Source organism: Schistocerca serialis, chromosome 5, assembly GCF_023864345.2.
Source record: "Schistocerca serialis cubense isolate TAMUIC-IGC-003099 chromosome 5, iqSchSeri2.2, whole genome shotgun sequence".
In the NCBI taxonomy this organism is placed as follows: domain Eukaryota; kingdom Metazoa; phylum Arthropoda; class Insecta; order Orthoptera; family Acrididae; genus Schistocerca; species Schistocerca serialis.
Window position 1 is genome coordinate 60,457,857 of NC_064642.1, and position 14,645 is coordinate 60,472,501.

Consider the following 14,645-nt stretch of genomic DNA (forward strand, 5'->3'; position numbering starts at 1 on the left):
GTTGAAATGGAGGAAATGCGATAAAACTGGATAAAAATCAGTCAAAGATAAAATAGCACTCACTTTTACCCAGTCTCGTCCATTATCATCTGCACAATCACATTAGCTCACATCCAGGAAGACAGCATTAAAAGTGTTCATATGTTCTAAAACCGTCAAGTAAAACTAAGGAAGACAAGAGTGAACCTAAAACAGATTCACAGGAATGTGTAGCTGGCTGTTCATTTAGCAAAAATGTGGATGAACCAGCCAACCCAACAACACATTAAAAACATTGGCCTATGATTTTACTGAGCAAACTGAACAATTCACAAAACCTTAAAAGTCGTACCACATTCGTTTCATTGTTAGCTAAAACAGAGTGCACATATGTCGGCAAATGACCTGCTGTCTTTTGGTCCAAAAATAAAACACAATCTATTAAACCATGCCACACCTGTTGCCGGAGCAAAAACCCAAGTGTCATAGGCCTGTGGCCTATGCGAAAATGAGAAAGGAGGACCTCATCCCACCTGCAAGGCTGTAAGGAGGTAGGCAGCTGTGGACTTTACTAGACAAGCTTATTAACTGTCATTTCCAGCCATTCCTCTTCCCATCAATGCATGACTTTGTACCTCAACAGTGAGGCAATGGCATACAGGGGGATGTCACACTGAACTAACTGAGGATCGCAACATACCTCCTTGGCTGCTATATCCGGCATTTTGTTCCCTACAATACCCACGTGCCCTGGCACCCAGCAGAAGGATACCTCTTTCCCCAGCCTTTGTATTGATGGATAATCTGGATTAATTTACCTGCTGGGTAGTTTACCTGCTGTAAGCACAGTAGAGAATTAAAGCCACTAAGGGAATCAGATGAGAAAAGAAATTCAGCACTTTAAACATGTTGCATCTTCTCCATGCCTGCTATATTGCATATAATTCCATGTAAAGTCTTGAGGCAGTAGGACCTTGAGGACATGATCAGGGGAAACTAAAGAGCAACTAACAGAGTTTATATCCATCCATAAATACAGATACAGAGTTGTGGTGCTCGTCATCAAATAAAGTATTAAAGACATAACCAGGAGTGAAACCTATCCTGTACTGCGCTAAACCTAAAATTAATCTGGGCCATTGCAGTAACCAGTGTGGAGAGTGCTTAAAACCCTGAAGTTGGGGTTGTACTTGCTTTACACCAAATGATTCCTTCATATGCTGCATGTAGATCCCAAATGGGCTTGTTTGTGTGTGATTGGAGTAATGGTATTCCAGAGACAGAAGAGTAACAGTATGGTATGCAGGTGAATTTGGAGCAGTGAGGAATTTACTGAGCTGCCATACCACGAGGAGCTGCTGTCTACATCTACATCTACATGGGTACTCTGCAAAGTATTACAACAAAGTGCATGGCACCTTCACAATAATTCTTTATTATTCCAATCTCAAACAGTGCACAGAAAAAACGAACACCTACAGCTTTATGTGCCAATTCTGATTTCCCTTATTTTATTATTATGATCGTTTCTTCCTATGTAGGTGAGCATCAACAAAATATTTTCACATTCGGCGGAGAAAGCTGGTAACTGAAATATTGTCAGAAGATCCTGTTACTACGAAAAATGCCTTTTTTTAATTACATTCACCCCAAATCCTGTCTCGTGTCAGTGACTCTCTCTCCCCTATTTCACAATAATACAAAATGTGCTGCTCTTCTTTGAACTTTCTCAGTTTACACTGTCAATCCTATCTGGTAAGGATCTCAAACTGCACAACAGTATCCCAAAAAGAGGATGTACAAGCATAGTGTAGGTAATCTCTTTAGTAAATATTTTACATTCTGCCAATAAAAAGCAGTCTTTGGTTTGTCTTCCCTATGATATTTTCTATGTGTTCTTTCCAATTTAAGCTGTTTGTAATTGTAATTCCTATGTATTTAGTTGAATTTATGGCATTTAGATTTCACTGATTTATTGTGTAACACAAGTTTAACGGATTCCTTTTAGCATTCATGTGGATGACCTCACACGATTCTTTATTTAGAGTCAATTGCCAATTTCCACACCGCAAATCGTTTTGCAATTTGTTTTCATCTTATGATGACTTTCTAGATGATAAATGACAGCATTATCTGCAAACAACCTAAGATGGCTGCTAATATTCATCTCCTAAATCATTTATATAGATAAGGAACAGCAGAGGGCCTATAAAACTACCTTGCGGAACACCAGAAATCGCTTCTGCCTCACTTAATGACTTTCCGTCAATTACTACAAACTTTGACCTCTCTGACAGGAAATCATGAATCCAACCACATAACTGAGACAATATCCTATAAGCACGCAATTTCAAGATCTAGGTCCTCAGCTGATGCCAGAATCTCCACCGCATCCTCAGACGCAGAGCTTGTAGGTAGTGGTGGTGTGGGTGCCACTGCGATTTCCTTGGTCTTAGGGGTCTTCTTTTTCGATTTGTCTTGCTGCTCCTTGTGTTTCCCTGGCTGGGAGGACTTCACTGACTCAGTCTCCAGGACTGAGGATGAGCATGAAGGCCTATGATCGGCTGCTTTTGAGCTCTTCAGCCACAGGAGGGTGTCTTCTTTCCCACCAGCAGAAACCTGAGATGGGAGTGACCCAAGGGACCCCTTCCTAGCGAGAGAAGCCGAAGAAGACTTACTTCTCCGGCTTAGAAATGAGGACGGACATCCCTGATGGTTTGGGGGAGGGGGGGGGGGGAATGGGTGTTGCTCCTGAAGTAGATGGTGCGGGAGAAACAGGGAGGGAAATGCCCCCCACCATCAAGGAAGCAGGTGTAGTCTTCCAGGCCTGAGAGGTTACTGGGGTTGGCGGAGCTGATGGGGCCGGAACTGTTGTAGTGGCGGCGTAAGATGATGTCACACATACAGGATGTAGGTGTTCAAATTTACTCTTAGCCTCAGTGTAGGTCAGTCAGTCCCGGGTCTTATATTCTACTATTTTTCTCTATTTCTGTAAAATCCTGCAGTCTGGCTAGCAGTTGACACTGATGGGAGGTGAGGCACATGGAGTATTGGGATGTGATGGATTTCTACGATCTCGACATGTGATGCTGGAAGTGCAGCAGGAAGACATATCGCCAAACTTCCAGCACTTAAAGCACTGCATCGGGGGAGGGATATAGGGCCTTATGCCGCAGCGGTAAACCATCACCTTGATCTTCTCGGGCAATGTATCACCCTCGAAGGCCAAGATGAAGGCACTGGTGGCAACCTGATTATCCCTCAGACCCTGATGGACACGCCAGACGAGATGTACACCTCACCGCTCTAAATTGGGGTGCAGCTCATTGTCAGACTGCAGAAAAAGGTCCCTGTGAAATATGATACCCTGGACCATATTTAAGCTCTTATGGGGTGTGATGGTTACACAAACATCCCCCAGCTTGTCACAAGTGAGTAGCGTCCGTGACTGGGCAGAAGATGCTGTTTTGATCAAGACTGATCCAGATCTCATTTTGGACAATCCCTCCACCTCCCTAAACTTGTCCTCTAAATGCTCAACAAAAAGCTGAGGCTTCATCATCATGAAAGATTCCCCATCAGCTCTCGAACATACAAGGTACCAGGGCAAACAAGATCCGCTGCCATCCTTAGCCTGACATTCCTCCCATGGTGCGGCCAGCGATGGGAATGATTTGCAGCCGTACTTCTGTGCGTTGAATTGAGCTAGTGAATGCTTAGAGACTGCTGGTGATTCACCACCAGCAAAAGACAATGGACTATGCTTCATCCCATGTCATCCGTCCTGATGCCACCCACTCCGACCAAGGGCCATCCCCACGGGTGCCACCCAGCCACAGCAAAGGCCACCTGGTAGGAAGGCCATTGCCAGGGGGATGTGCATCTACCCCTTGGCATACGTGGAGAGTTAATGGTGCAGGCATCAGCAGAGCGATCCCAGTGTGGTTACAAGGCTACAACCAGCAGGGTACATGGCGGCCCCACCACAATGGACTGGATACCGTGTTGGATATCAGTTGCAAAGAAGTCCATGGTCATTGTTGATGCAGGAAGCGACACTGCAAAGTGCATGGTGGAAAACGCACCCAGGAAGTTGTCCTCACCCAAAAGATGGGGCGGTGGAGGGGGGGGTGTGGGGGGGGGGGGGGGGAGGCGAGTGGTGAGAAAAATCTGAACACAGTCTGGTGCAGACAATGACAGAAGAGGAAAGGGAAGGGAAGGGCAAAAGTTAAGGTGAGGCAGAGAGAAACAGGTTAGCAGAGGTTTGGGCCAAGAGGATTGTGAGAATGTAGGGCATACTGGAAACACAATTTCCACCTCCGAATTCAGAGAAACTAATGTTGGAAGGAGGTATCCAAATGGCTGGTGCAGTAGAACAGCTGCTGAAGTCATTTTCATTGTGGTGTGCAGCATGTTCGGCAACTGGACAGTTGCCAGTAGACAGTTGGTAACATGTTTTGCCCACATATAATGCTGCACAGTTAATTGCAGCGTATCTGGTATATCTCAAGACTGCTTTTATAGGGTAAGAAATGGCTGTTAACGGACTGCAGTAAAAGGTGGTCGGTGAGTGTATGGGACAGGTCTTGCATTTTGGTTGTCCACATGGGAATGACCCATGTGGTGCAGGATTATACTATAGTGTAGAAAAACAGCTTCCAGTTGTCTTGGAGAGGATAAATGCAGGTCCTGTATGGTTTTCAAGGGAATATTATCCATTCTTCTGGTAAAATAATGGCAAGTTCAGGTCACGATGATAGAGGTGGATAGGTATCATGCACCCTTCTCTCCAAAGCAGACCACAAAAGCTCAATAATATTGAGTATGGTGACTGTGGTGGTCAAGGGTGTTGCAACTATTCATTCTCGTGCTCACAAAACCAGTCCTGGACAATGAGAGCGAGTTAACTGTGGTCCTGTCATCTTGGAATACAACATCACCATTGAGGAACAAAAACTGTACCATGGGGTGGCTCTGATTACCCAAAATACACTCCTGGAAATGGAAAAAAGAACACATTGACACCGGTGTGTCAGACCCACCATACTTGCTCCGGACACTGCGAGAGGGCTGCACAAGCAATGATCACACGCACGGCACAGCGGACACACCAGGAACCGCGGTGTTGGCCGTCGAATGGCGCTAGCTGCGCAGCATTTGTGCACCGCCGCCGTCAGTGTCAGCCAGTTTGCCGTGGCATACGGAGCTCCATCGCATTCTTTAACACTGGTAGCATGCCGCGACAGCGTGGACGTGAACCGTATGTGCAGTTGACGGATTTTGAGCGAGGGCGTATAGTGGGCATGCGGGAGGCCGGGTGGACGTACCGCCGAATTGCTCAACACGTGGGGCGTGAGGTCTCCACAGTACATCGATGTTGTCGCCAGTGGTCGGCGGAAGGTGCACGTGCCCGTCGACCTGGGACCGGACCGCAGCGACGCACGGATGCACGCCAAGACCGTAGGATCCTACGCAGTGCCGTAGGGGACCGCACCGCCACTTCCCAGCAAATTAGGGACACTGTTGCTCCTGGGGTATCGGCGAGGACCATTCGCAACCGTCTCCATGAAGCTGGGCTACGGTCCCGCACACCATTAGGCCGTCTTCCGCTCACGCCCCAACATCGTGCAGCCCGCCTCCAGTGGTGTCGCGACAGGCGTGAATGGAGGGACAAATGGAGACGTGTCGTCTTCAGCGATGAGAGTCGCTTCTGCCTTGGTGCCAATGATGGTCGTATGCGTGTTTGGCGCCGTGCAGGTGAGCGCCACAATCAGGACTGCATACGACCGAGGCACACAGGGCCAACACCCGGCATCATGGTGTGGGGAGCGATCTCCTACACTGGCCGTACACCACTGGTGATCGTCGAGGGGTAACTGAATAGTGCACGGTACATCCAAACCGTCATCGAACCCATCGTTCTACCATTCCTAGACCGGCAAGGGAACTTGCTGTTCCAACAGGACAATGCACGTCCGCATGTATCCCGTGCCACCCAACGTGCTCTAGAAGGTGTAAGTCAACTACCCTGGCCAGCAAGATCTCCGGATCTGTCCCCCATTGAGCATGTTTGGGACTGGATGAAGCGTCGTCTCACGCGGTCTGCACGTCCAGCACGAACGCTGGTCCAACTGAGGCGCCAGGTGGAAATGGCATGGCAAGCCGTTCCACAGGACTACATCCAGCATCTCTACGATCGTCTCCATGGGAGAATAGCAGCCTGCATTGCTGCGAAAGGTGGATATACACTGTACTAGTGCCGACATTGTGCATGCTCTGTTGCCTGTGTCTATGTGCCTGTGGGTCTGTCAGTGTGATCATGTGATGTATCTGACCCCAGGAATGTGTCAATAAAGTTTCCCCTTCCTGGGACAATGAATTCACGGTGTTCTTATTTCAATTTCCAGGAGTGTAGTTAAACAACCCTTTGCAGTAATGCCAGCTTGCAAAGTAACCACAGGGGTCAAGGAATACTGCAATATAACTGCCCAAACAATCAATGAACCCCCACCATGCTTCACTTTTGGCACCAAGAAGTCTCCATTGATGACTTGGAACAGGATACGCTAGGTATAAATTCCAGAACTAGGAAACTGCATGAAACAAGACTCATCCAAGTGAATGACATTCTTCCTTTTTTTTCCAGTTTTGTGTTTTCTTTTTCTTAATTAATAAAAGGTTTTTCCATTTTTATCCATATTTTGCAGGTTTGAATGAGATTGTACTCCATACATATAAAATTTGAATTAAAATGCCTTGAGTTTCATTTTTTTGTGTTTTATTAACTGGCACAATGCATTTTAGACCCTGTGGATCCATCTTCGGGTGCAATTCCTCTAATATATAATTTACATTTGCTCTGGAATGAGGTGAAATGCATTTTCTGAACGAAGAGGGAAGAACATTTTTAATCTTTTGAGGTCAGCACAAGTTGGTTTTTTCATACAATGAGTTGTACACAAACATACACCTTGAGTGACATGGTGTACGACAACAGTATGAATAAACCAATGTATGCTGACATCAAAAGGTTAAAAATGTTCTTCCTTGTTTGTTCAGAAAATGCATTTAATCTAACTCAAGTGCAAATGTAAATTAGGTATTAGACGATTTCCACCTGAAGATGGGCCCACAGAGCCCGAAATACATTGTGTAATTTAATAATGCGAAAAAAATTGTGACTGAAGGCATTTTTATTCAAATTTATTGTGTACAATGTTTTAAATCAAGAAACTTGAAATTTTACTCATATTACAATTTGATTACTAATTAATGAATTAATGCATGAGGGGGAAAAAGTAATTTTTCTCAAAGATCAGCAAAGATATTGTCTTTGTGTAACAGTTTATCTGAAGGAGAAGAGAAGAAGAAGAAAATTCCCAAACAACAGTGATTATAATTTTAAACTGTGAGACACGACTCTCAGTAAGCTTCAAAAATCGTGGAGGAGCATAAAGCACATTAGATGTAATTACAGACTAACATTAATTGTGTTGCATCTCAGCAGTTTTCAAATCATACTGGTTGCAACTGGAAGCTAACCCAAATAGAATGGAATCCCTTTGTTCCTCACAAACTTAAAAACATTTCTAAGTACATTGTATGTTAGTGCACCTCCCTGTGATGTTTCTTGGGTAATGCTAAATTTGGACTATTTACCCCTCTGTGAAGGAGGAGCAACAATCAGGTAAACAGATATAAGGGGCAAGATGGGAATGAGTAAATTTTTCTACTATTAATAAAGCTATTTTTCTGAGTACACTGATACAAATACCTACACTCTGCACAGCACTTCTGGCACAGGACTATCCCTTTAAAAACATATTACAACTTTTTGAGCCCATGTGGCAAACACAATATTCAATTTAATGTCCACAGAAAAGTGGGAACACAAGAGATGTTTTGAAACTAACTAACTTCTATACTGACTGAACTTTTTTTTCCTTTTCTGCTGGTCAAAAGTATAAACAATAAATAAAACAACATTACCTGAAAATATGCTTCCTTTTTAGCACGGCGAAAAGCTGAATTAGAATCTGGAATTGCCGACAGTCGATCACGTTTTTCATCAATTCTTCCTAAAGTAAGTCGATCCATTTCTTCAACAATACGAGCTGTTCGTTGTCTATTAGCCAGGGCTCCTGAATGGCTAGGTGATACAGTTAGTGCTCTAAAGTACAACTGATCAGCCATTACAACATCATTTTGAGTTTGTTCTAAAAATTCACCATAATGGTTTAAGATATCAGGATGCTTCGGAGCAAGAGCAACGGCATGTTCAAATAACTTTAATGCTTTTTCATGTTTTCCACTATTTTTCATCTCTAAGGCAGCATGTAAAGAACAGACAGCTTCTGAATCCAATCCTGCAAATAATTACAGTGAATTCTTAAATGGTTGTGATAGTAACAACAAGAGTAGGTACATGAAAACAATAAGTAACTGATGAACATACCACTGAAATACAATTAGCATAGCTCTGCAATTATCTAATTTCAGTTTTTGAAATGTTACATTACAGCAAAAAGAATAATTAAACAGAAGGTGCAATATCATCTTACGATTCCAGGCAATAAATTAATAATTAATGCTTTCTTTTCCATCAAATTTTCATATGATATTTCATTACTTGAAACTCTTACACGTTTGGTGCTCAGCAGGTTGTATTTGTTAAAATATTTAACAAATCTTATTAATTATTTCAAACAAACAATGAAATCCTGTCATCATTACATACAGAAATTTACAGAGCCATATAAAGGAACTTCCATTAAGACTGATACTTTTAAAATGATAATTTCCAGTTTCTAATATATTTTTTGTGTACTTTCATGTGTGGAAATATCCAGTACAATTTGCTGTTACCCCATGCAAGAGCTCATGCTTCTTGAATACTTGGAAATCATCAAAAAATTTCACCAAAGTGACAGCTCAGTTGTGGGTACTCACCGTTTGTTCACCGGAGAATTACGTCACCACCTACGTTTCTCCAGTCAGGCTTATGCTGTACTATGGCCACAATTTAGAGAGATTTCACTCTGTACAACCAGAAGCTACCAAGAAGACAATGGAAAGCGTGAAGTGTGGAAAATATCACAGCAATAGTGGCCAATACTGAGGAAGAGCCAAGTGTGTCAGTTTCAATATGAACTCAAAGGTTGCGCCTATCTGAGACATCAACCTGGAGAATCTTGTAAAAGGATTTGGGTTTGCATCCATTTTAAGTTGTACTGACTCAAGAGCTGAAGTCAAATGATCACAGACTGTATCGTGAATTTGCTGATTGAGCCACACAACAGTTGGATTCTGATATTAATTTCACCGGAAAAATCATTTTCTCAGGCAAGGAGCATTTTTGCCTCAGTGGCTTTGTCAATACACTAAATTGTTGTTATTGGAGCGGGAAGAACCCACAAATTGTCCGTGAGGTGCCATCGCACTCAGAAAAACTCACTGTGTGGTGTGATTGATAGCGTTTTGGCGTCATTGCACTTCCTTTATTTTGAGATGATGAAAGAAAAACCACTGGCGACTACTACAGAACCATGTTATGTGAATTTCTATGGGCATAACTTGAGACCACAGATGTTGAAAACATGTAGTTCCAACAGGATGGTGCTATGTGCCACACACCTGATGCTATGTCCGATTTACTGAGGGAGAAGTTGGGCAACTGAATCATCTAAACACGTGCATCTACAAACTGGCTGCCATGGTTGTGTATATAACACCCATGTTTTTTTTTTCCCCCCTGCGGTTACATCAACACCCAGGTCTATGCTGACAAGCCATAAACTTTGGAACATTGGAGGAAAACATTCGTCAAGCTATCACAGACCACTGATGCTGGACAGAGCGATTTACTATTGAAGCCATTATATATGTGTGTGTGTGTGTGTGTTTTCAAAGTCATGGTGGACATTTGAACAATATTTTGTTCAGAACATAACTGCAATTTCTAATCTTGAAAATAAAGCACAGTTTATATGCTGAGTGTTTTTTAAGCTTCAGTCTTAATGAAACATCCTTTAAACCCGCATGAGTACTTGTTCAGAATCTACAAGTGATGAGCATGGAAAAAGTAGTAAAATGGTGAACTGAACTCGTTCAAGTTGGCAAGTTGTGGCTTATACTATTACTGTGTCCAGTACTGGTGCCATGGACAAGCCCATCTTACAAACTGAAAATGGACAGTATCAATTTAAGCTGAGCCTACCATTTCTGTGACAGTCATACGTCACTAAAAAGTGAGATATTCCACAATTATGTACTATATCTTTTGGACCAATCTGATGTATCATCTTTCCACAGGACACAAAAACAAAGTCTCATTCTCTGAAGTGTCCAGATTTATTCATGTACTCTAGAAGGTTGAGAGGAGCATTATAAAATACAGGAAATCCTTCTATGACCAACTCTTGCTCTCTTTAAATGGCCATCTTACTTCTTCCCTTACAACAGAGAACAGAGATTGGTTTTCAGCTGAACATAGCATTAACTTTCTTAATGCTTCACATCTACATCATATTACAGAAACTGGATGATAAGAGGATGTGGGTATGTAACTAACAATACTAACAAACTGCATAAATTAGGATCATAATTCCTTTCCATTATGTCTGTGTATAGCTTAGTAGGTGGAGTACTGTCTATGAAATGCAGTGATCCACATTAAAGTCTTCCGAGATAGCCAGAAGAAAGCACACTGTTTAGCTACTGTGTGCCCACAGTAAAAGAATATGAGGTGCCATGGTGGATGGGAACAGTTTGATACCAGACATGCAATTAACTAACTAAATGAGGAGACGAGGGTCTGACAGAGAGTATGAAGTTTGAAAGGAACTATGGATCGCAAGCAACTAATTCACAATACAAGGGGTGAAATCGAAAATATTTCATTCTGCAGTTGACTTCCTTTTAGGTAGATGTGATTCCTGAAGAAAGTATTAAAGGAGGAAAAAAATTACACTCAATCCTTGTCACCAGTATTAGTTAAGATTACTATAAGACTAACATACTGTTACTAAAGATGTAAGGTGTCACTTCCAGCATATATTTTCAACACAGTAAGAAATCTCTGAAGAGTCATAGATATCCTTTGAGAAATGATTCTATCAATGGGCACTGCGAGAACAGAATATGCCAGCAGGAAACACACACATAAAAATAAGTTGTGCATCACCTCAGTTCTGAGAGTTCCAGAACCTGTACAGAAAATTGGAATAGAGATCAACATAAATATCATTTCTGCCCTTTTTACTGCCCATGAAAAACCCACTTTGCTTGTTGTACCACCATACAGCGAGACCTTCAGAGGTGGTGGTCCACCACAAAACAGGAGGGAACCTCCACCTTGCTGCACTTGCTGAACGGTGTGTCTAAGGCGTTCGCCCTGACCGGGTTGCCTCCAAACACGTCTCTGACGATTGTCTGGTTGAAGGCATATGTGACACTCATTGGTGAAGAGTATGTGATGCCAATCCTGTGCGGTCCACTCGGCATGTTGTTGAGCCCATCTGTACCGCGCTGCATGGTGCTGTGGTTGCCAAGATGGATCTCGCCATGGACGTCGGGAGTGAAGTTGTGCATCATGCAGCCTACTGCGCACTGTTTGAGTTGTAACACGACGTCCTGTGGCTGCAAGAAAAGCATTATTCAACATGGTGGCGTTGCTGTCAGGATTCCTCTGAGCCATAATTCGTAGGCAGCAGTCATCCACTGCAGTAGTAGCCCTTGGGCGGCCTGAGCGAGGCATCTCATCGACAGTTCCTGTCTCTCTGTATCTCCTCCATGTCAAAACAACATCGCTTGGGTTCACTCTGAGACACTTGGACACTTCCCTTGTTGAGAACCCTTCCTGGCATTAAGTAACAATGCGGATGCGATCCAACTGCGGTATTGACCGTCTAGGCATGGTTGAACTACAGACAATACAAGCCGTGTACATCCTTCCTGGTGGAATGACTGGAACTGATCGGTTGTTGGACCCCCTCCATCTAATAGGCGTTGCTCATGCATGGTTGTTTACATCTTTGGGTGGGTATACTGCCATCTCTGAACAGCCAAAGGGACTGTGTCTGTGATACAATATCCACAGTCAACGTCTATCTTCAGGTGTTCTGGGAACAGGGATGATGCAAAACTTTTTTTTATGTGTGTAAGATCACAACAGCTTAATGGCCACTTTAAGAATTATTAATAAAAATGTGTATACATTCCATATTAATAGTTTAAAAAACATGCAAGAACATGCAGCTCATATTATTTACCCAGACATCAGACCATGAATAATGATGAATACGGCAAACACAAAATGAGTTTCAATCAGATGGAATTTTGATTTTCGCACAATTTCAGCTGCAGTGAAAGTTTCATTTGTGACACTTAAAAATTAATTCTTCAAGTTCATATTCTTTTTCCAGTTGTTCTCCTTTGTAACATTTTATTCCACATTTTTTATTCAGAACAAATTGAGATTCATGATGAGGCAAAATGAGTTAGATACTCAATTTCTGCAAATCGAATTTACGGCTCACCAATGGTCAAGGGAACTTAATTACCAATGCGGCCACAATTTACTAGCATGTCTTAACTACGCACATCAAAACACTTGACCATATGTTTTGTATTTTGCTTGGAACAGTTTAATTATGATGTACAAGTAAATGTGAAATCTGCGTGCACTGAGAGATGCTGGAAAAAAAATCACAGTCAAACTGTGAGAGATTTATGTAAGCTTGACAGTTGATTTATCACAAGTTATACTAACTCTTATAACAAATTGTATAATCTGTAAATAGATATAATAAAGTAGTTGCAAAAAATGCAGGAGATATGCGTAGTGAGAGAATACAAATGTGAGATGAGAAATAGGAACTAATCTCTTCAATAATCACGGTTGCCAGAAGTTTCCCTAAGTGAAATTCCCAGATATTTCCCTGATTTCTAGACAAGTTTTAGCATTTTTCCCTGAAAAATTTTGAGATATCAAGGGTGAGAAAGACATAAGTTGACCAAAAAAATGTAGGAACTTCAGTATTTCTAAATGCATGAGCAAAGATCTTAAGTACTAACACCATATTTTGTAATGAACTGTATTTAGAAGGAGAAAGCAAGCCAAATGGTATGTGTGTTTCATTAAGACCACTGATGTTATTTTATTTCAGTAAAACAAAACACATTTGGTGGCAAAAATACACATTTCCTTGGAGTCGCAAGACAGATTTAAAATACCTTCGCTGATTTCAGAAGTAACCTCAGACTAATGTAGGCCTCCTGCAAGAAGTGTATAAGGCACGGAAGAGTTGTGTAAACCAACATTATAGGTGACTGCCAAAAAAAATGTTGGTTCTATTATGTTCATTATTGTCAGTTATTACACACTGTGTTATCTCTATTATTTTAGTGGTATTGTGTGTCTGCCTGCTTAGCTGAGTGGTAATGTGTTTACCTACCATGCATCGGGTCCGGATTCGATTCCCAAGAGTGCTGGAGATTTTCTCCACTCGTGGACTGGGAGTTGTGTTGTTCTCATCATTATTTCATGATCACCGACATGCAAGTTAGTGAATGTGGTTTCATTGGAATGAAGACTTGCAACCTGGCAGCCGACACCTGAATGAGGACTTGCAACTCGATGGCCAAACATCTCTGGATGGGGCATCCTGGCCATCAATGCCACACAATCATTTCATTTTACAAGCATTGTGTGATTTTTCTTTCGAGAAATATATGAGTACATAGCGTACAAACTGCCAGTGACTGCCACAATTTTCTTCTTCTTATCGTTCATACTTTCTAATACATGGACTATTTTCAAAGTGCCACATGTACTACAATATATAAAATGTCTATAAAATGCCACACCGTACAATGTACTTGCCATAAAACAGCAGTTTCTGAAATCTGTTGCCTGTGGCCTACGGCCTGTCTAGGAGCACCACAGTCCTGGGCCCACGGTGAAAATCCGCCGCATTAAGCCACACACAAACAGACTCGGCCTGCGTGCAGACCGATGTGACTAGATCTGACAAGCAGGGCCTGCACATTAGTGGAAAATGATGGGCTTCAGATTGGCAGGCCCGTTCTGTGAGAGATACCCACAGAAATGGGGTGCGGTTTGGCCCGTTGCGGAAGTCCATTTGTGTGCCAGCTATTTCGTGTCACAGACACTATGTTGATGAAATGAGACTGCGGTGATCTATCCGAGCAACAGAAAACTTTCACAAATACTCTGAGAATCAGTACTAATAAGGATAGGTAACAAATCACCGTGAAGATGATCGCTGAGCCACAGATCGGTATGTAGAAAAGACTATCAAACTCTCACAACTAAATTTTCGGCCATGGCATTTATCAGAAAACGAGAGCACACACATTCTCACATCATCAGTCAGACACAACTCATGCACACATGACTGCTGTCTCTGGCCGTTGTATCAATAGTCTCTGAGAATCAGATCCAAACAAACCACTCCCCACACCTCCCTTACTCTCGTCGGCAGCTGCTAGGCTAGCGGTGGCAGCACTGACTGCAAACTGAGGGGAAGGGTAGAAGGGAAGAAGCAGTAAGAATGAGGGAGCAGGAAAGCAGTGCATGTACTCAGCTGTACTCAGCTGCACCCAGCCAGCGACAGTGCACGACATCTCAGTAAACATAAATGATA

General features: G+C 42.6%; 1 protein-coding gene across 1 annotated transcript in view; it reads right to left on the minus strand.

The window, feature by feature from the left end:
- LOC126481334 (protein adenylyltransferase Fic) overlaps positions 1 to 14,645 on the minus strand; it is a 102,059-nt gene that overhangs the window by 50,046 nt on the left and 37,368 nt on the right. Inside the window, exon 2 of the mRNA XM_050105008.1 lies at positions 7,969 to 8,345. Coding sequence (XP_049960965.1) covers positions 7,969 to 8,345 — 377 coding nt within the window. The remainder of the gene's footprint in view (positions 1 to 7,968; positions 8,346 to 14,645) is intronic.